The sequence below is a fragment of the Oncorhynchus keta genome, chromosome 4 (assembly GCF_023373465.1).
Source record: "Oncorhynchus keta strain PuntledgeMale-10-30-2019 chromosome 4, Oket_V2, whole genome shotgun sequence".
Taxonomy (NCBI): domain Eukaryota; kingdom Metazoa; phylum Chordata; class Actinopteri; order Salmoniformes; family Salmonidae; genus Oncorhynchus; species Oncorhynchus keta.
In genome coordinates this window covers 9645500-9667523 of record NC_068424.1, presented here as the reverse complement: position 1 = coordinate 9667523, position 22024 = coordinate 9645500, and the positions used below count along the sequence as shown (strand labels likewise).

General features: G+C 46.0%; 1 protein-coding gene across 3 annotated transcripts in view; it reads left to right on the top strand.

Moving 5' to 3' along the window:
* The window catches only part of LOC118372903 (guanine nucleotide exchange factor VAV3-like), a 257830-nt gene that overhangs the window by 144773 nt on the left and 91033 nt on the right, over nucleotides 1-22024 (top strand). For all 3 annotated transcript variants that reach the window (XM_052499406.1, XM_052499404.1, XM_052499407.1), the window contains exons 14-17: nucleotides 2751-2883; nucleotides 11787-11896; nucleotides 19865-19966; nucleotides 20978-21069. In XM_052499406.1, the coding sequence (XP_052355366.1) occupies nucleotides 2751-2883; nucleotides 11787-11896; nucleotides 19865-19966; nucleotides 20978-21069 (437 nt within the window). The remainder of the gene's footprint in view (nucleotides 1-2750; nucleotides 2884-11786; nucleotides 11897-19864; nucleotides 19967-20977; nucleotides 21070-22024) is intronic.

Sequence of the window (22024 nt, the reverse complement as noted above, 5' to 3'; positions counted from 1 at the left end):
GGTCTGTGTGTGTGTTTGTGTGTGTGTGTCTGTCTGGTCTGTGTGTGTGTGTGTGTGTCTGTCTGGTCTGTGTGTGTGTGTCTGTCTGGTCTGTGTGTGTGTGTCTGTCTGGTCTTGTGTGTGTCTGTCTGGTCTGTGTGTGTGTGTGTGTCTGTCTGTGTGTGTGTGTGTGTGTCTGTCTGGTCTGTGTGTGTGTGTCTGTCTGGTCTGTGTGTGTGTGTCTGTCTGGTCTGTGTGTGTGTGTGTGTCTGTCTGGTGTGGTGTGTGTGTCTGTCTGGTCTGTGTGTGTGTGTCTGTCTGGTCTGTGTGTGTGTCTGTCTGGTCTGTGTGTGTGTGTGTGTCTGTCCTGTGTGTGTGTGTGTGTCTGTCTGGTCTGTGTGTGTGTGTCTGTCTGGTCTGTGTGTGTGTCTGTCTGGTCTGTGTGTGTGTGTGTGTCTGGTCTGTTTGTGTGTCTGTCTGGTCTATGTGTGTGTGTGTGTGTCTGTGTGTGTGTGTGTGTGTGTGTGTGTGTGTGTGTGTCTGTGTGTATGTGTGTGTGTGTGTGTGTGTGTGTGTGTGTGTGTGTGTGTGTGTGTGTCTGTGTGTGTGTGTCTGTGTCTGTCTGTGTGTGTGTGTGTGTGTGTGTGTGTGTGCGTGTGTGTGTGTGCGTGTGTGTCTGTGTGTGTCTGGTCTGTGTGTGTGTGTGTGTGTGTGTGTGTGTGTGTGTGTGTGTGTGTGTGTGTGTGTGTGTGTGTGTGTGTGTGTGTGTGTGTGTGCGTGTCTGCTACATTGCATCTGCTGCTCATAATGCTTTGTGAATGCAGTTATAGATGTTTATGAGAAACTATTCTAGTGCATTATGCATAATCATTTGTTCTTAACTGACCTGCCTATTTAAATACATTTAAAACAATAACTCATTGGGCATTAGAAATGCGCTGATAATAGTGTTGTGAAGAGGGTTACCATGGGAACCAAATGCTCTGCTAATAGTGTTGTGAAGAGGGTTACCATGGGAACCAAATGCTCTGATAATAGTGTTGTGAAGAGGGTTACCATGGGAACCAAATGCTCTGATAATAGTGTTGTGAAGAGGGTTACCATGGGAACCAAATGCACTGATAATAGTGTTGTGAAGAGGGTTACCATGGGAACCAAATGCACTGATAATAGTGTTGTGAAGAGGGTTACCATGGGAACCAAATGCTCTGATAATATCGTTGTGAAGAGGGTTACCATGGGAACCAAATGCTCTGATAATATCGTTGTGAAGAGGGTTACCATGGGAACCAAATGCTCTGACAATATCATTGCGAAGAGGGTTACCATGGGAACCAAATGCTCTGATAATAGCATTGCGAAGAGGGTTACCACGGGAACCAAATGATCTTCTTTTTGTCTCCAGCTCAATGATTAGAAATCAGAGGTTGTTTTATTTGTCAACCACCTCGCTAGAACCCAATGTAAAGCCTGTTGCCAGAAACATTGGTGTCTTCTGTGACCATGACTTGAACCTCGAGCAGCATGTAAAGCAGGTTGTCCGGTCCTGCATTTATCATATAACAAAAATAGCTAATTAGAGTCACTGATCAGGGCTTGAACATTCAGTGTCTCTTTTTAAATCCTGTTAGCTCACAGAATGGTGTCCGTCATTTCTCCTCCTTGTAGATTCAGTGTCTCTTTTTAAATCCTGTTAGCTCACAGAATGGTGTCCGTCATTTCTCCTCCTTGTAGATTCAGTGTCTCTTTTTAAATCCTGTTAGCTCACAGAATGGTGTCCGTCATTTCTCCTCCTTGTAGATTCAGTGTCTCTTTTTAAATCCTGTTAGCTCACAGAATGGTGTCCGTCATTTCTCCTCCTTGTAGATTGAGTGTCTCTTTTTAAATCCTGTTAGCTCACAGAATGGTGTCCGTCATTTCTCCTCCTTGTAGATTCAGTGTCTCTTTTTAAATCCTGTTAGCTCACAGAATGGTGTCCGTCATTTCTCCTCCTTGTAGATTCAGTGTCTCTTTTTAAATCCTGTTAGCTCACAGAATGGTGTCCGTCATTTCTCCTCCTTGTAGATTCAGTGTCTCTTTTTAAATCCTGTTAGCTCACAGAATGGTGTCCGTCATTTCTCCTCCTTGTAGATTGAGTGTCTCTTTTTAAATCCTGTTAGCTCACAGAATGGTGTCCGTCATTTCTCCTCCTTGTAGATTCAGTGTCTCTTTTTAAATCCTGTTAGCTCACAGAATGGTGTCCGTCATTTCTCCTCCTTGTAGATTCAGTGTCTCTTTTTAAATCCTGTTAGCTCACAGAATGGTGTCCGTCATTTCTCCTCCTTGTAGATTGAGTGTCTCTTTTTAAATCCTGTTAGCTCACAGAATGGTGTCCGTCATTCCACCTCCTTGTAGATTCAGTGTCTCTTTTTAAATCCCTGCTGAAGAAACACTTTTATCAAGACGTTTTTAATGTATGACTTCAATGTATGATTTTAATTCGATATGTGGTTTCATTTTCCTTCCTCCTGTTTTTGTTTGTTTTGTTTTTGTCAGTACTTTTCTTTTATTAATTTGTGACGTGAAGCTCTTTGTTACCTGCATTGAAAAGCACCATACAAAGATAGTTATTATTATTATTAGTAGTATTATTATTATCTCATCTGACCAAGACTGTGAAGAGGAAACGTTGTGTATTTGGGGGAATAAAGCACTGTGAAATAGTCCTGTCAACAACAACAACAACAACAACATAAAATCTTTCTACCTCTGTGATTTTCCCCCCCTGACAGGCACATCTTCCTGTTCGATGCTGCTGTGATCCTCTGTAAGAGGAGAGGAGACAACTACGAGATGAAGGAGGTGATCACCCTGTATCACTTCAAGATCACTAACAACCCCACGTCAGACAAGGAGACCAGAAAGGTGTGTGTGTGTGTGTGTGTGTGTGTGTGTGTGTGTGTGTGTGTGTGTGTGTGTGTGTGTGTGTGTGTGTGTGTGTGTGTGTGTGTGTGTGTGTGTGTGTGTGTGTGTGTGTGTGTGTGTGTGTGTGTGTGTGTGTGTGTGTGTGTGTGTGTGTATTCATGACAGAGACATAATAAAATTATAGCTTTTTATCATTCTTCAATTTATTCCCACTTTAATGATTATGTTTAAGGGAAGTGTTTGTTGTAGCTCAGACGGTACTGTCCAGACGGGGTCGTGCTATACTTTTATTTAGTCACTTTTAGGAGGTGTTTGACTAAAAGCCACTCAGACACGTATTCAGATTGGCCACGTTGATTCATTAGATAATTGTGTCAGTTTGAAGGATGGAACAGCTTGATTTTTCGCTCCAGATGGTGTTTTTATTAAACATCTCCTTGTGCCTGATGGTACGAACACAAACACACACACACACACACACACACACACACACACACACACACACACACACACACACACACACACACACACACACACACACACACACACACACACACACACACACACACACACACACACACACACACACACACACACACACACATCAACTTATTATAAAACACAAGCACGCGCGCACACACACACACACACACACACACACACACACACACACACACACACACACACACACACACACACACACACACACACACACACACACACACACACACACACACACACACAGCAACAACAAGCACCTGATGTATGATATCCACCTTTCTGGATAATGATACATTGTAGAATTGGTTGCCGGAGATAATCATCATTTTGCCTTATTATAATAGCTCTCATTTGTTTAAAAAAATAAGACAATATTTATAAAATCTCAGCAACATGCATCGTTCCTGTTACTTTAAGACCATCAGCAACATGCTGTTACTTTAAGACCATCAGCAACATGCTGTTACTTTAAGACCATCAGCAACATGCTGTTACTTTAAGACCATCAGCAACATGCTGTTACTTTAAGACCATCAGCAACATGCATCGTTCCTGTTACTTTAAGACCATCAGCAACATGCTGTTACTTTAAGACCATCAGCAACATGCTGTTACTTTAAGACCATCAGCAACATGCTGTTACTTTAAGACCATCAGCAACATGCTGTTACTTTAAGACCATCAGCAACATGCTGTTACTTTAAGACCATCAGCAACATGCTGTTACTTTAAGACCATCAGCAACATGCTGTTACTTTAAGACCATCAGCAACATGCTGTTACTTTAAGACCATCAGCAACATGCTGTTACTTTAAGACCATCAGCAACATGCTGTTACTTTAAGACCATCAGCAACATGCTGTTACTTTAAGACCATCAGCAACATGCTGTTACTTTAAGACCATCAGCAACATGCTGTTACTTTAAGACCATCAGCAACATGCATCGTTCCTGTTACTTTAAGACCATCAGCAACATGCTGTTACTTTAAGACCATCAGCAACATGCTGTTACTTTAAGACCATCAGCAACATGCTGTTACTTTAAGACCATCAGCAACATGCTGTTACTTTAAGACCATCAGCAACATGCTGTTACTTTAAGACCATCAGCAACATGCTGTTACTTTAAGACCATCAGCAACTTTAAGACCATGCTGTTACTTTAAGACCATCAGCAACATGCTGTTACTTTAAGACCATCAGCAACATGCTGTTACTTTAAGACCATCAGCAACATGCTGTTACTTTAAGACCATCAGCAACATGCTGTTACTTTAAGACCATCAGCAACATGCATCGTTCCTGTTACTTTAAGACCATCAGCAACATGCTGTTACTTTAAGACCATCAGCAACATGCTGTTACTTTAAGACCATCAGCAACATGCATCGTTCCTGTTACTTTAAGACCATCAGCAACATGCTGTTACTTTAAGACCATCAGCAACATGCTGTTACTTTAAGACCATCAGCAACATGCTTTTTACTTTAAGACCATCAGCAACATGCTGTTACTTTAAGACCATCAGCAACATGCATCGTTCCTGTTACTTTAAGACCATCAGCAACATGCTGTTACTTTAAGACCATCAGCAACATGCTGTTACTTTAAGACCATCAGCAACATGCTGTTACTTTAAGACCATCAGCAACATGCTTCGTTCCTGTTACTTTAAGACCATCAGCAACATGCTGTTACTTTAAGACCATCAGCAACATGCTGTTACTTTAAGACCATCAGCAACATGCTGTTACTTTAAGACCATCAGCAACATGCTGTTACTTTAAGACCATCAGCAACATGCTGTTACTTTAAGACCATCAGCAACATGCATCGTTCCTGTTACTTTAAGACCATCAGCAACATGCTGTTACTTTAAGACCATCAGCAACATGCTGTTACTTTAAGACCATCAGCAACATGCTGTTACTTTAAGACCATCAGCAACATGCTGTTACTTTAAGACCATCAGCAACATGCTGTTACTTTAAGACCATCAGCAACATGCTGTTACTTTAAGACCATCAGCAACATGCTGTTACTTTAAGACCATCAGCAACATGCTGTTACTTTAAGACCATCAGCAACATGCTGTTACTTTAAGACCATCAGCAACATGCATCGTTCCTGTTACTTTAAGACCATCAGCAACATGCTGTTACTTTAAGACCATCAGCAACATGCTTCGTTCCTGTTACTTTAAGACCATCAGCAACATGCTGTTACTTTAAGACCATCAGCAACATGCTGTTACTTTAAGACCATCAGCAACATGCTGTTACTTTAAGACCATCAGCAACATGCTGTTACTTTAAGACCATCAGCAACATGCTGTTACTTTAAGACCATCAGCAACATGCATCGTTCCTGTTACTTTAAGACCATCAGCAACATGCTGTTACTTTAAGACCATCAGCAACATGCTTCGTTCCTGTTACTTTAAGACCATTGTCTATCCTATAACTCTAGAGACCTACTCATCCAGATAAGCTGGTTTATACTGTACCTGTTTTCACACACCCCTTCATCTACCCCCCTACACACCCTGTGTGATTGGCCAAGAGGCTCTCTTTCTCTTATCTGATTAGCTGGCGGCTTACCCTGACCACTATACCTCTGAGCTCTGAGTGATGAATGGGACTATAACCTAAAGGCCACTTTAAAGGGGAAATCTGGACTTGACGCATTCATTTGTTGTTGTTTAAATCCCAGATTGCCCTTTTTAAAGTCTGTTTTATTGTTTTATGAGCACAGCTTCCCCGTGCACTGAGCAGTACAGTACATGTAGGATACAGCTTCCCTGAGCACTGAGCAGTACAGTACATGTAGGATACAGCTTCCCTGAGCACTGAGCAGTACAGTACATGTAGGATACAGCTTCCCTGTGCACTGAGCAGTACAGTACATGTAGGATACAGCTTCCCTGAGCACTGAGCAGTACAGTACATGTAGGATACAGCTTCCCTGAGCACTGAGCAGTACAGTACATGTAGGCTACAGCTTCCCTGAGCACTGAGCAGTACAGTACATGTAGGATACAGCTTCCCTGTGCATTGAGCAGTACAGTACATGTAGGATACAGCTTCCTGAGCACTGAGCAGTACAGTACATGTAGGATACAGCTTCCCTGTGCACTGAGCAGTACAGTACATGTAGGATACAGCTTCCCTGTGCACTGAGCAGTACAGTACATGTAGGATACAGCTTCCCTGTGCACTGAGCAGTAGTAAAGTACATGTAGGCCACAGCTTCCCTGAGCACTGAGCAGTACAGTACATGTAGGCTACAGCTTCCCTGAGCACTGAGCAGTACAGTACATGTAGGCAACAGCTTCCCTGTGCACTGAGCAGTACAGTACATGTAGGCTACAGCTTCCCTGAGCACTGAGCAGTACAGTACATGTAGGCCACAGCTTCCCTGTGCACTGAGCAGTACAGTACATGTAGGATACAGCTTCCCTGAGCACTGAGCAGTACAGTACATGTAGGATACAGCTTCCCTGTGCACTGAGCAGTACAGTACATGTAGGATACAGCTTCCCTGTGCACTGAGCAGTACAGTACATGTAGGATACAGCTTCCCTGTGCACTGAGCAGTACAGTACATGTAGGATACAGCTTCCCTGTGCACTGAGCACTGAGCAGTACAGTACATGTAGGATACAGCTTCCCTGAGCACTGAGCAGTACAGTACATGTAGGATACAGCTTCCCTGAGCACTGAGCAGTACAGTACATGTAGGATACAGCTTCCCTGAGCACTGAGCAGTACAGTACATGTAGGATACAGCTTCCCTGTGCACTGAGCAGTACAGTACATGTAGGATACAGCTTCCCTGTGCACTGAGCACTGAGCAGTACAGTACATGTAGGATACAGCTTCCCTGAGCACTGAGCAGTACAGTACATGTAGGATACAGCTTCCCTGTGCACTGAGCAGTACAGTACATGTAGGATACAGCTTCCCTGAGCACTGAGCAGTACAGTACATGTAGGATACAGCTTCCCTGTGCACTGAGCAGTACAGTACATGTAGGATACAGCTTCCCTGTGCACTGAGCAGTACAGTACATGTAGGATACAGCTTCCCTGAGCACTGAGCAGTACAGTACATGTAGGATACAGCTTCCCTGAGCACTGAGCAGTACAGTACATGTAGGATACAGCTTCCCTGAGCACTGAGCAGTACAGTACATGTAGGATACAGCTTCCCTGAGCACTGAGCAGTACAGTACATGTAGGATACAGCTTCCCTGAGCACTGAGCAGTACAGTACATGTAGGATACAGCTTCCCTGTGCACTGAGCAGTACAGTACATGTAGGATACAGCTTCCCTGTGCACTGAGCAGTACAGTACATGTAGGATACAGCTTCCCTGTGCACTGAGCAGTACAGTACATGTAGGATACAGCTTCCCCTGAGCACTGAGCAGTACAGTACATGTAGGATACAGCTTCCCTGAGCACTGAGCAGTACAGTACATGTAGGATACAGCTTCCCTGTGCACTGAGCAGTACAGTACATGTAGGCCACAGCTTCCCTGAGCACTGAGCAGTACAGTACATGTAGGATACAGCTTCCCTGAGCACTGAGCAGTACAGTACATGTAGGATACAGCTTCCCTGTGCACTGAGCAGTACAGTACATGTAGGCCACAGCTTCCCTGAGCACTGAGCAGTACAGTACATGTAGGATACAGCTTCCCTGAGCACTGAGCAGTACAGTACATGTAGGATACAGCTTCCCTGTGCACTGAGCAGTACAGTACATGTAGGATACAGCTTCCCTGTGCACTGAGCAGTACAGTACATGTAGGATACAGCTTCCCTGTGCACTGAGCAGTACAGTACATGTAGGATACAGCTTCCCTGAGCACTGAGCAGTACAGTACATGTAGGATACAGCTTCCCTGTGCACTGAGCAGTACAGTACATGTAGGATACAGCTTCCCTGTGCACTGAGCAGTACAGTACATGTAGGATACAGCTTCCCTGTGCACTGAGCAGTACAGTACATGTAGGATACAGCTTCCCTGTGCACTGAGCACTGAGCAGTACAGTACATGTAGGATACAGCTTCCCTGAGCACTGAGCAGTACAGTACATGTAGGATACAGCTTCCCTGAGCACTGAGCAGTACAGTACATGTAGGATACAGCTTCCCTGTGCCTGAGCACTGAGCAGTACAGTACATGTAGGATACAGCTTCCCTGTGCACTGAGCAGTACAGTACATGTAGGATACAGCTTCCTGTGCTGTGTACACTACAGCTTCCCTGAGCAGTACAGTACATGTAGGATACAGCTTCCCTGAGCACTGAGCAGTACAGTACATGTAGGATACAGCTTCCCTGTGCACTGAGCAGTACAGTACATGTAGGATACAGCTTCCCTGAGCACTGAGCAGTACAGTACATGTAGGATACAGCTTCCCTGTGCACTGAGCAGTACAGTACATGTAGGATACAGCTTCCCTGTGCACTGAGCAGTACAGTACATGTAGGATACAGCTTCCCTGAGCACTGAGCAGTACAGTACATGTAGGATACAGCTTCCCTGAGCACTGAGCAGTACAGTACATGTAGGATACAGCTTCCCTGAGCACTGAGCAGTACAGTACATGTAGGATACAGCTTCCCTGAGCACTGAGCAGTACAGTACATGTAGGATACAGCTTCCCTGAGCACTGAGCAGTACAGTACATGTAGGCTACAGCTTCCCTGTGCACTGAGCAGTACAGTACATGTAGGCTACAGCTTCCCTGTGCACTAAGCAGTACAGTACATGTAGGATACAGCTTCCCTGTGCACTGAGCAGTACAGTACATGTAGGATACAGCTTCCCTGAGCACTGAGCAGTACAGTACATGTAGGATACAGCTTCCCTGAGCACTGAGCAGTACAGTACATGTAGGATACAGCTTCCCTGTGCACTGAGCAGTACAGTACATGTAGGCTACAGCTTCCCTGTGCACTGAGCAGTACAGTACATGTAGGATACAGCTTCCCTGAGCACTGAGCAGTACAGTACATGTAGGATACAGCTTCCCTGTGCACTGAGCAGTACAGTACATGTAGGCCACAGCTTCCCTGAGCACTGAGCAGTACAGTACATGTAGGCTACAGCTTCCCTGAGCACTGAGCAGTACAGTACATGTAGGCCACAGCTTCCCTGTGCACTGAGCAGTACAGTACATGTAGGATACAGCTTCCCTGTGCACTGAGCAGTACAGTACATGTAGGCCACAGCTTCCCTGAGCACTGAGCAGTACAGTACATGTAGGCTACAGCTTCCCTGAGCACTGAGCAGTACAGTACATGTAGGCCACAGCTTCCCTGAGCACTGAGCAGTACAGTACATGTAGGCCACAGCTTCCCTGAGCACTGAGCAGTACAGTACATGTAGGATACAGCTTCCCTGAGCACTGAGCAGTACAGTACATGTAGGATACAGCTTCCCTGTGCACTGAGCAGTACAGTACATGTAGGTACACAGCTTCCTGAGCACTGAGCAGTACAGTACATGTAGGATACAGCTTCCCTGAGCACTGAGCAGTACAGTACATGTAGGATACAGCTTCCCTGTGCACTGAGCAGTACAGTACATGTAGGCTTCCCCACAGCTTCCTGAGCACTGAGCAGTACAGTACATGTAGGCTACAGCTTCCCTGAGCACTGAGCAGTACAGTACATGTACTGGCAGTACAGCTTCCCTGTGCACTGAGCAGTACAGTACATGTAGGCTACAGCTTCCCTGAGCACTGCAGCAGTACATGTAGGTACATGCACTGAGCAGTACAGTACCACAGCTTCCCTGTGCACTGAGCAGTACAGTACATGTAGGATACAGCTTCCCTGAGCACTGAGCAGTACAGTACATGTAGGATACAGCTTCCCTGTGCACTGCAGTACAGTACAGTACATGTAGGATACAGCTTCCCTGAGCACTGAGCAGTACAGTACATGTAGGATACAGCTTCCCTGTGCACTGAGCAGTACAGTACATGTAGGCTACAGCTTCCCTGAGCACTGAGCAGTACAGTACATGTAGGATACAGCTTCCCTGAGCACTGAGCAGTACAGTACATGTAGGCTACAGCTTCCCTGAGCACTGGGCAGTACAGTACATGTAGGCCACAGCTTCCCTGTGCACTGAGCAGTACAGTACATGTAGGATACAGCTTCCCTGTGCACTGAGCAGTACAGTACATGTAGGCTACAGCTTCCCTGTGCACTGAGCAGTACAGTACATGTAGGCCACAGCTTCCCTGTGCACTGAGCAGTACAGTACATGTAGGCTACAGCTTCCCTGAGCACTGAGCAGTACAGTACATGTAGGATACAGCTTCCCTGTGCACTGAGCAGTACAGTACATGTAGGATACAGCTTCCCTGAGCACTGAGCAGTACAGTACATGTAGGCTACAGAGGCCTAATACAGCAGAACACACAATATTACCACTTGTTTATTGTGCCGACATTTGGGTCAGAGTTATATTTTTCAAGACAACTTCCTCTCTGAGTATTAACAAGGAGAGGTGGTTGAAGCAGGTTGTTATCACAGAGGCTGGAGTAATGGCTAGTCTTTGAAGTGGCTAATCGTTAGTGATTAAGTCCTGAAGTGTCTTGTCCGCCTCGTTGTCTGGGGCTACATAGACACCTGGCCAGGAGAACTCTGGGAACTCTCTCTTTCTCTCGTTCTCTCTCAATTAAATTTAAGGGCTTTATTGGCATGGGAGACATATGTTAACATTGCCAAATGCAAGTGAAGTAGATAATATACAAAATTGAAATAAACAATACAAATTAACAGTAAACATTACACTCACAGAAGTTCCAAAAGGATAGACATTTGAAATGTCTCTCTCTTTCTTTCTCTCTGTCCTCTCTCTGTTCTCTCTCTCTGTCCTCTATCTGTCCTCTCTCTCTCTCTCTCTCACTCTGTCCTCTCTCTCTGTCTTCTCTCTCACTCTGTCCTCTCTCTCTGTTCTCTCTCTCTCTCTGTCCTCTCTCTCCCTGTCCTCTCTCTCTGTTATCTCTCTCTCACTCTATCCTCTCTCTCTCTGTCCTCTCTCTCTGTCTTCTCTCTCTCCCTGTCCTCTCTCTCTCTGTTCTCTCTGTTCTCTCTCTCTGTCCTCTCTTTCTCTCTGTCCTCTCTCTCTCTGTGTCCTCTCTCTCTGTCCTCCCTCTCTCTCTCTGTTCTTTCTCTGTCCTCTCTCTCACGCTCTGTCCTCTTCCTCTGTCCTCTCTTTCTCTGTCCTCTCTCTCTGTCCTCTCTGTGCTCTCTCTCTCTACCCCTGTGTACCCCACTCTCTCTCTTTCTATGTTCACTCCCATCTTCTACCGCTTGATGACCCCCTCTATCTGTCTCTTTCTAGTTGACATTCTCATCCCTCTGTTGTAGTGGTCCTATGGGCTCTACCTAGCACACGACCAGGGGCAGAGCGGCTTCGAGTTCTTCTTCAAGACCAAGGAGCTGAGGAAGAAGTGGCTGGAGCAGTTTGGCATGGCCATGTGAGTCTTCTGTCCCATGTCTCACCTCTGCCTCACTCCTGTAGCCATGTGAGTGTTGTGAGTGTTCTGTGAGAGAGACATATAGTGTGTGTCTTCTACTGTCTGTACAGAGTGTGATTAATGACCACCACAGTACTGATGGGTCACTCTTCAGGTCTGTACAGAATGTGATTAATGACCGCCACAAGAGGATGTATTTAAATATAAAGGGGATGTATAATCTATTTAAATATTAAGGGGATGTATAATCTATTTAAATATTAAGGGGATGTATAATCTATTTAAATATTAAGGGGATGTATAATCTATTTAAATATAAAGAGGATGTATAATCTATTTAAATATTAAGGGGATGTATAATCTATTTAAATATAAAGAGGATGTATAGTCTATTTAAATATAAAGGGGATGTATAATCTATTTAAATATAAAGGGGATGTATAGTCTATTTAAGTATAAAGGGGATGTATAATCTATTTAAATATAAAGGGGATGTATAATCTATTTAAATATAAAGGGGATGTATAATCTATTTAAATATAAAGGGGATGTATAATCTATTTAAATATAAAGGGGATGTATAATCTATTTAAATATAAAGAGGATGTATGAACTATTTAAATATAAAGGGGATGTATAATCTATTTAAATATAAAGGGGATGTATAATCTATTTAAATATTAAGGGGATGTATAATCTATTTAAATATAAAGGGGATGTATAATCTATTTAAATATAAAGGGGATGTATGAACTATTTAAATATAAAGGGGATGTATAGTCTATTTAAATATAAAGGGGATGTATAATCTATTTAAATACAAAGGGGATGTATAATCTATTTAAATATAAAGGGGATGTATAATCTATTTAAATATAAAGGGGATGTATAATCAATTTAAATATAAAGGGGATGTATAATCTATTTAAATATAAAGGGGATGTATAATCTATGTAAATATAAAGGGGATGTATGAACTATTTAAATATAAAGGGGATGAATAATCTATTTAAATATAAAGGGGATGTATAATCTATTTAAATATAAAGGGGATGTATAATCTATTTAAATATAAAGGGGATGTATAATCTATTTAAATATTAAGGGGATGTATAATCTATTTAAATATAAAGGGGATGTATGAACTATTTAAATATAAAGGGGATGTATAGTCTATTTAAATATAAAGGGGATGTATAATCTATTTAAATATAAAGGGGATGTATGAACTATTTAAATATAAAGGGGATGTACAATTTATTTAAATATAAAGGGGATGTATGAACTATTTAAATATTAAGGGGGTGTATGAACTATTTAAATATAAATGGGATGTATAATATATTTAAATATAAAGGGGATGTATGAACTATTTAAATATAAAGGGGATGTATAGTCTATTTAAATATAAAGAGGATGTATAATCTATTTAAATATTAAGGGGATGTATAATCTATTTAAATATAAAGGGGATGTATAATCTATTTCAATATAAAGGGGATGTATAATCTATTTAAATATAAAGGGGATGTATGAACTATTTAAATATAAAGGGGATGTATAATCTATTTAAATATAAAGGGGATGTATGAACTATTTAAATATAAAGGGGATGTATAATATATTTAAATATAAAGGGGATGTATAATCTATTTAAATATTAAGGGGATGTATGAACTATTTAAATATAAAGGGGATGTATGAACTATTTAAATATAAAGGGGATGTATAATCTATTTAAATATAAAGGGGATGTATAATCTATTTAAATATAAAGGGGATGTATAATCTATTTAAATATAAAGGGGATGTATAATCTATTTAAATATTAAGGGGATGTATGAACTATGTAAATGTTAAGGGGATGTATAATCTATTTAAATATAAAGGGGATGTATAATCTATTTAAATATTAAGGGGATGTATGATCTATTTAAATATTAAGGGGATGTATGAACTATGTAAATGTTAAGGGGATGTATAATCTATTTAAATATAAAGGGGATGTATAATCTATTTAAATATAAAGGGGATGTATAATCTATTTAAATATTAAGGGGATGCTTACTGGTTCAAATGAATCACCGGTGGCGTAAACTTCGATAAACCCCAGTATATTACTGGACTGGACTGAATCTCTGCAATAGGCTGGAGATGTAACAATGTCTTGACAAAGAGGCTGAATAGTGGCTCTTACTCAGAATGAGTTTTAACAAGTCAGCCATTGACTGAACTAAGTGCACAGTTGGCCATAGGACTATTGTCCCTGCCAAGTCCTATGTGGTCTCTTTCAGTCATTTGCTGAGGACTTCACTCCCACCTGTGTACTAACAGGTACGTGTCATCAGCCAAACACAAACACACCTGGTAATGCTAGTAGGGGAGAGGGGAACGTGTCATACTGTACTTATCTTACTTATCTTAGAGAGGAGGAGGAGGACACACAGCAGGGGGGGGGGGGGCAGCTGCTATAGCAACACACAGCAGGTGGGGACAGCTGCTATTTAGCAACACACAGCAGGGGGCAGCTGCTATAGCAACACACAGCAGGGGGCAGCTGCTACTGGTTCAACACACAGCAGGGGGGCAGCTGCTAAACCCCAACACACTGGACTGGGGGGCAGCTGCTATAGCAACACAAGCAGGGGGCAGCTGTCACACAGCAGGGGGCAAGTGCTATAGTAACACACAGCAGGGGGGACAGCTGCTATAGCAACACACAGCAGGGGACATTGCTGAACACACAGCAGGGGGCAGTGTAACACACAGCAGGGGGCAGCTGCTATAGCAACACACAGCAGGGGGCAGCTGGTAGCAACACAGTCATTTGCAGGGGGGCAGCTGCTATAGCAACACACCACCTGTGTACACAGCAGGGGGCAGCTGCTATAACAAAACACACAGCAGTGGGGGGGCAGCTGCTACTTATAGCAACACACAGCAGGGGGGCAGCTGCTATAGCAACACACAGCAGGGGGAGCACACACAGCAGGGGGCAGCTGCTATAGCAACACACAGCAGGGGGCACACACAGCAGGTGGGGGCAGCTGCTATAGCAACACACAGCAGGGGGGCAGCTGCTATAGCAACACACAGCAGGGGGCAGCTGCTATAGCAACACACAGCAGGGGGCAGCTGCTATAGCAACACACAGCAGGGGGGGGCAGCTGCTAGCAACACACAGCAGGGGGCAGCTGGCAACACACAGCAGGGGGCAGCTGCTATAGCAACACACAGCAGGGGGGGCAGCTGCTATAGCAACACACAGCAGGGGGGGCAGCTGCTATGGCAACACACAGCAGGGGGGCAGCTGCTATAGCAACACACAGCAGGGGGCAGCTGCTATACATAGCAACACACAGCAGGGGCAACACACAGGGGGCAGCTGCTATAGCAACACACAGCAGGGGGGCAGCTGCTATAGCAACACACAGCAGGGGGGGCAGCTGCTATAGCAACACACAGCAGGGGGGCAGCTGCTATAGCAACACACAGCAGGGGGGGGCAGCTGCTATAGCAACACACAGCAGGGGGCAGCTGCTATAGCAACACACAGCAGGGGGCAGCTGCTATAGCAACACACAGCAGGGGGGCAGCTGCTATAGCAACACACAGCAGCTGGCAACACACAGGGACAGCTGCTATAGCAACACACAGCAGGGGGGCAGCTGCTATAGCAACACACAGGTGGGGGCAGCTGGGGAGGGGGCAGCTGCTATAGCAACACACAGCAGGGGGCAGCTGCTATAGCAACACACAGCAGGGGGGACAGCTGCTATAGCAACACACAGCAGGGGGCAGCTGCTATAGCAACACACAGCAGGGGGGCAGCTGGCAACACACAGCAGCTGCTATAGCAACACACAGCAGGTGGGGGCAGCTGCTATAGCAACACACAGCAGGGGGGGCAGCTGCTATAGCAACACACAGCAGGGGGGGCAGCTGCTATAGCAACACACAGCAGGGGGGGCAGCTGCTATAGCAACACACAGCAGGTGGGGGCAGCTGCTATAGCAACACACAGCAGGGGGGGCAGCTGCTATAGCAACACACAGCAGGGGGGGCAGCTGCTATAGCAACACACAGCAGGGGGCAGCTGCTATAGCAACACACAGCAGGGGGGGCAGCTGCTATAGCAACACACAGCAGGGGGCAGCTGCTATAGCAACACACAGCAGGGGGGCAGCTGCTATAGCAACACACAGCAGGGGGGCAACACACAGCAGGGGGGCAGCTGCTATAGCACACACACAGCAGGGGCAGCTGCTATAGCAACACACAGCAGGGGGGGCAGCTGCTATAGCAACACACAGCAGGTGGGGGCAGCTGCTACACAGCAACACACACAGCAGGGGGGGGGCAGCTGCTATAGCAACACACAGCAGGGGGGCAGCTGCTATAGCAACACACAGCAGGGGGGCAGCTGCTATAGCAACACACAGCAGGGGGCAGCTGCTATAGCAACACACACAGGGGGCAGCTGCAACACACAGCAGGGGGCAGCTGCTATAGCAACACACAGCAGGGGGGCAGCTGCTATAGCAACACACAGCAGGGGGGCAGCTGCTATAGCAACACACAGCAGGGGGCAGCTGCTATAGCAACACACAGCACACAGCAACACACAGCAGGGGGCAGCTGCTATAGCAACACACAGCAGGGGGGCAGCTGCTATAGCAACACACAGCAGGGGGCAGCTGCTATAGCAACACACAGCAGGGGGGCAGCTGCTATAGCAACACACAGCAGGGGGGCAGCTGCTATAGCAACACACAGCAGGTGGGGGCAGCTGCTATAGCAACACACAGCAGGGGGGCAGCTGCTATAGCAACACACAGCAGGGGGGGCAGCTGCTATAGCAACACACAGCAGGGGGCAGCTGCTATAGCAACACACAGCAGGGGGCAGCTGCTATAGCAACACACAGCAGGGGGCAGCTGCTATAGCAACACACAGCAGGGGGCAGCTGCTATAGCAACACACACACAGCAGCAACACACAGCAGGGGGCAGCTGCTATAGCAACACACAGCAGGGGGGCAGCTGCTATAGCAACACACAGCAGGGGGCAGCTGCTATAGCAACACACAGCAGGGGGCAGCTGCTATAGCAACACACAGCATGGGGGGCAGCTGCTATAGCAACACACAGCAGGGGGGCAGCTGCAGCAACACACAGCAGGGGGCAGCTGCTAGCAACACACAGCAGGGGGCAGCTGCTATAGCAACACACACACACAGCAACACACAGGGGGCAGCTGCTATAGCACACACACAGCAGGGGGGCAGCTGCTATAGCAACACACAGCAGGGGGCAGCTGCTATAGCAACACACAGCACACAGCAACACACAGGGGGGCAGCTGCTATAGCAACACACAGCAGGGGGCAGCTGCTATAGCAACACACAGCAGGGGGGCAGCTGCTATAGCAACACACAGCAGGGGGGCAGCTGCTATAGCAACACACAGCAGCTGCTATAGGCAGTGGGGGCAGCTGCTATAGCAACACACAGCAGCTGGGGCAGCTGCTATAGCAACACACAGCAGGGGGCAGCTGCTATAGCAACACACAGCAGGGGGGCAGCTGCTATAGCAACACACAGCAGGGGGGCAGCTGCTATAGCAACACACAGCAGGGGGCAGCTGCTATAGCAACACACAGCAGGGGGGGGGGGGGCAGCTGCTATAGCAACACACAGCAGGGGGCAGCTGCTAGCAACACACAGCAGGGGGGCAGCTGCTATAGCAACACACAGCAGGGGGGCAGCTGCTATAGCAACACACAGCAGGGGGGCAGCTGCTATAGCACACACAGGGGGCAGCTGCTATAGCAACACACAGCAGGGGCAGCTGCTATAGCAACACACAGCAGGGGGCAGCTGCTATAGCAACACACAGCAGGGGGCAGCTGCTATGGCAACACACAGCAACACACAGCAGGGGGCAGCTGCTATAGCAACACACAGCAGGGGGCAGCTGCTATAGCAACACAGCAGGGGGCAGCTGCTATAGCAACACAATGCAGGGGGGGCAGCTGCTATAGCGACACAATGCAGGGGGCAGGGGGCTGCTGCTATAGCAACACAATGCAGGGGGGGCAGCTGCTATAGCAACACAATGCAGGGGGGCAGCTGCTATAGCAAAAAGTAATTTACAACATTTACAATGTCTACACTGTATTTCTGATCAATTTGATGTTATCATAATGGGGAAAAAAATGCTTTTCTTTCAAAACCAAGGGCATTTCTAAGTGCCCACAAACTTTTGAATGGTAGTATACATACGGTTGAAGTCGGAAGTTTACATACACCTTAGCCAACTACATTTAAACTCAGTTTTTCACAATTCCTGACATTTTATCCGAGTAAAAATTCCCTGTCTTAGGTCAGTTAGGATCACTACTTTATTTTAAGAATGTGAAATGTCAGAATAATAGTAGAGAGAATGATTTATTTCAGCTTTTAGTTTTTTCATCACATTCCCAGTGGGTCAGAAGTTTACATGCTCTCAATTAGTATTTGGTATCGTTTTGGGTATCCTTCCACAAGCTTCCCACATTAAGTGGGACAGAGCTGACAGAGCTGCTGTAACTGAGTCAGGTTTGTAGGCCTCCTTGCTCGCACACGCTTTTTCAGTTCTGCCCACAAATGTTCTACAGGATTGAGGTCAGGGCTTTGTGATGGCCACTCCAATGCCTTGACTTTGTTGTCCTTAAGCCATTTTGCCACAACTTTGGAAGTATTCTTGGGGTCATTGTCCATTTGGAAGACCCATTTGCAACCAAGCTTTAACTTCCTGACTGATGTCTTGAGTTGTTTCTTCAATATATCCACATAATTTTCCTACCTCATGAAGCCATCTATTTTATGAAGTACACCAGTCCCTCCTGCAGCAAAGCACCCCCACAACATGATGCTGCCACCCCCGTGCTTCACAGTTGGGATGGTGTTCCTCTGCTTGCAAGCCTCCCCCTTTTTCCTCCAAACATAACGATGTTCATTATGACCAAACAGTTCTATTTTTGTTTCCTCAGACCAGAGGACATTTTTCCAAATAAGTACAATCTTTGTCCCCATGTGCAGTTTCAAACCGTAGTCTGGCTTTTTTATGGCGGTTTTGGAGCAGTGGCTTCTTCCTTGCTGAGCGGCCTTTCAGGTTATGTCGATATAGGACTCGTTTCACTGTGGATATAGATACTTTTGTACCTGTTTCCTCCAGCATCTTCACAAGGTCCTTTGCTGTTGTTCTGGGATTGATTTGCACTTTTCGCACCAAAGTACGTTCATCTCTAGGAGACAGAACGCGTCTCCTTCCTGAGAGAGAGAGAGAGAGAGAGAGAGAGAGAGAGAGAGAGAGAGAGAGAGAGAGAGAGAGAGAGAGAGAGAGAGAGAGAGAGAGAGAGAGAGAGAGAGAGAGAGAGAGAGAGAGAGAGAGAGAGAGAGAGAGAGAGAGAGACAGAGAGAGAGAGGGGGAGAGAGAGAGAGAGAGAGAGAGAGAGAGAGAGAGAGGGAAGAGAGACACTCTTTCAGTTTATTTGACACACAATCACTGAGTCACTTGGCTCCCTGGAGAGACTAAGGACTGATCCCAAACTGCTGTTTTGTCACGCGCTGCTGTTTTATGTTAGCCACCTGCTGTGCCCACGACTTCAGCTCAGCTCATTGAGGAGCAGGAGGAGAGACATTTAGACCGATGATGTCATAGCACTTCAGTCCAACACACTCAGGAATATACTTGACCTAAGAATCAGGAAGTCTGTCTCGGGCTTGCTACCAGGTGGTGTTTTTGTTTAGTGATGTCAGCTGGCACTATTGGACTCTGTGAACCAACTATTTTACCACTGATGGGAATAATATAGATGTATGGATGACTGCAGATACCTTACCTCACAATGTGACAGTGAAAAAATACGTTGTCTTTTCTAGTCTTGTTTCCTCACGTCTTTTCTCTCCCTCTCTCTGTCCTGTAGATCCAACATCCGTCCAGAGAACGGCACCAGTAACTCCCACGAGTTCAAGATGCACACCTTTGACAGAATCACATCCTGTTGCTACTGCCACATGCTGCTAAGGTACAGGGTCACACAGTATAGTTGTCCTCTTGCATGTTCCAATCAATGTTCTAGGAATGCCCCTGACTGTCATCCACCCAGAATGGGAGGTTAGGGGTCATACAGGTTCATCTACTGGGTCTTTGTCACATCTGCCCTGGTGTGATCCAGATATATGCTCATTGTTTGTAGACACAGGTTGTTGTCATTCACATGTCATGTAGTGTGTGTGTGTGTGTGTGTGTGTGTGTGTGTGTGTGTGTGTGTGTGTGTGTGTGTGTAGGTGTAGGTGTAGTGTGTAGGTGTAGGTGTGTGTGTGTGTGTGTGTGTGTGTGTGTGTGTGTGTGTGTGTGTGTGTGTGTGTGTGTGTGTGTGTGTGTGTGTGTGTGTGTGTGTGTGTGTGTGTGTGTGTGTGTGTGTGTGTGTGTGTGTGTTGTGTGTGTGTGTGTGTGGTTAGAATCAGACTCCCAGAATGGGGATGCTGTGCTTTATGTCTTTCTAATGAGCAGGAGATTCTGGAGCGGTTATGTAAAATAAATACACTATACGCTGAGTTTTCACAAGGTGAGGAGGAGAGGAGAGATGAGGAGAGATGAGGAGAGATGAGCTGGAGTCTTTCTAAGGAGAGGAGATTCTGGAGAGGATGTAAGATGAGGAGATACGCTGAGAGATGAGGAGAGAGGAGAGAAGAGGAGAGATGAGGAGAGGAGAGGAGAGGAGAGGAGAGGAGAGGAGAGGAGAGGAGAGAGGAGGAAAGATGAGGAGAGGAGAGATGAAGAGGAGAGGAGAGAGGAGAGATGAAGAAGAGAGGAGGGATGAGGAAAGATGAGGAGAAGAGAAAGGAGAGGAGAGAGGAGGAGAGGAGAGAGGAGGAAATGAGATGAGAAGAGACGAGGAGAGACACAGACAGACACACAAACGCACAGACACTGCACAGACACACACAGACACAGGCACAAAGACACAAAGACACACACACACACACATACACACTAACACTAGCACTGGTTATCCCTGTCTTCTCTCTTCCAGGGGCATCTTTAACCAGGGGTACCTGTGCTCCAAGTGTGGTATTGGAGCCCATAAGGAATGTCTGGGGAGGTTTGGTGACTGTGGAAAAACAGGTGAGAACCACCTCAAAACACACAGATGCAAGAAAGCATGCAACCACATGATGCAGGCAAACAAATGTAGTATGGTGTCTTTCATTTTAATGTGTTAAAGCTGCTGATAATGAACCTACGATAAGGAAAAGCTGCTGATAATGAATCTACGAAGCACAGACAGACACACAGACACACACAGACACACATACATACACACCGACACACACACCGACACACACACACGCACGCACGCACGCACGCACGCACGCACGCACACACACACACACCTGGCACTCACACCGACACACACCTACACACACACAAACCGACACACACACTTACTCACACTCCAACACACCGACACACACTCCAACACACCGACTCACACTCTGACACACACCTACACACACACAAACCGACAGACACACTTACTCACACTCCAACACACCGACTCACACTCCAACACACCGACACACACTCCAACACACCGACACACACTCCAACACACCGACTCACACTTCAACACACCGACTCACACTCCAACACACCGACTCACACTCCAACACACCGACTCACACTCCAACACACCGACTCACACTCCAACACACCGACTCACACTCCAACACACCGACTCACACTCCAACACACCGACTCACACTCCAACACACCGACTCACACTCCAACACACCGACTCACACTCCAACACACCGACTCACACTCCAACACACCGACACACACTCCAACACACCGACACACACTCCAACACACCGACACACACTCCAACACACCGACTCACACTTCAACACACCGACTCACACTCCAACACACCGACTCACACTCCAACACACCGACTCACACTCCAACACACCGACTCACACTCCAACACACCGACACACACTCCAACACACCGACTCACACTCCAACACACCGACTCACACTCCAACACACCGACTCACACTTCAACACACCGACT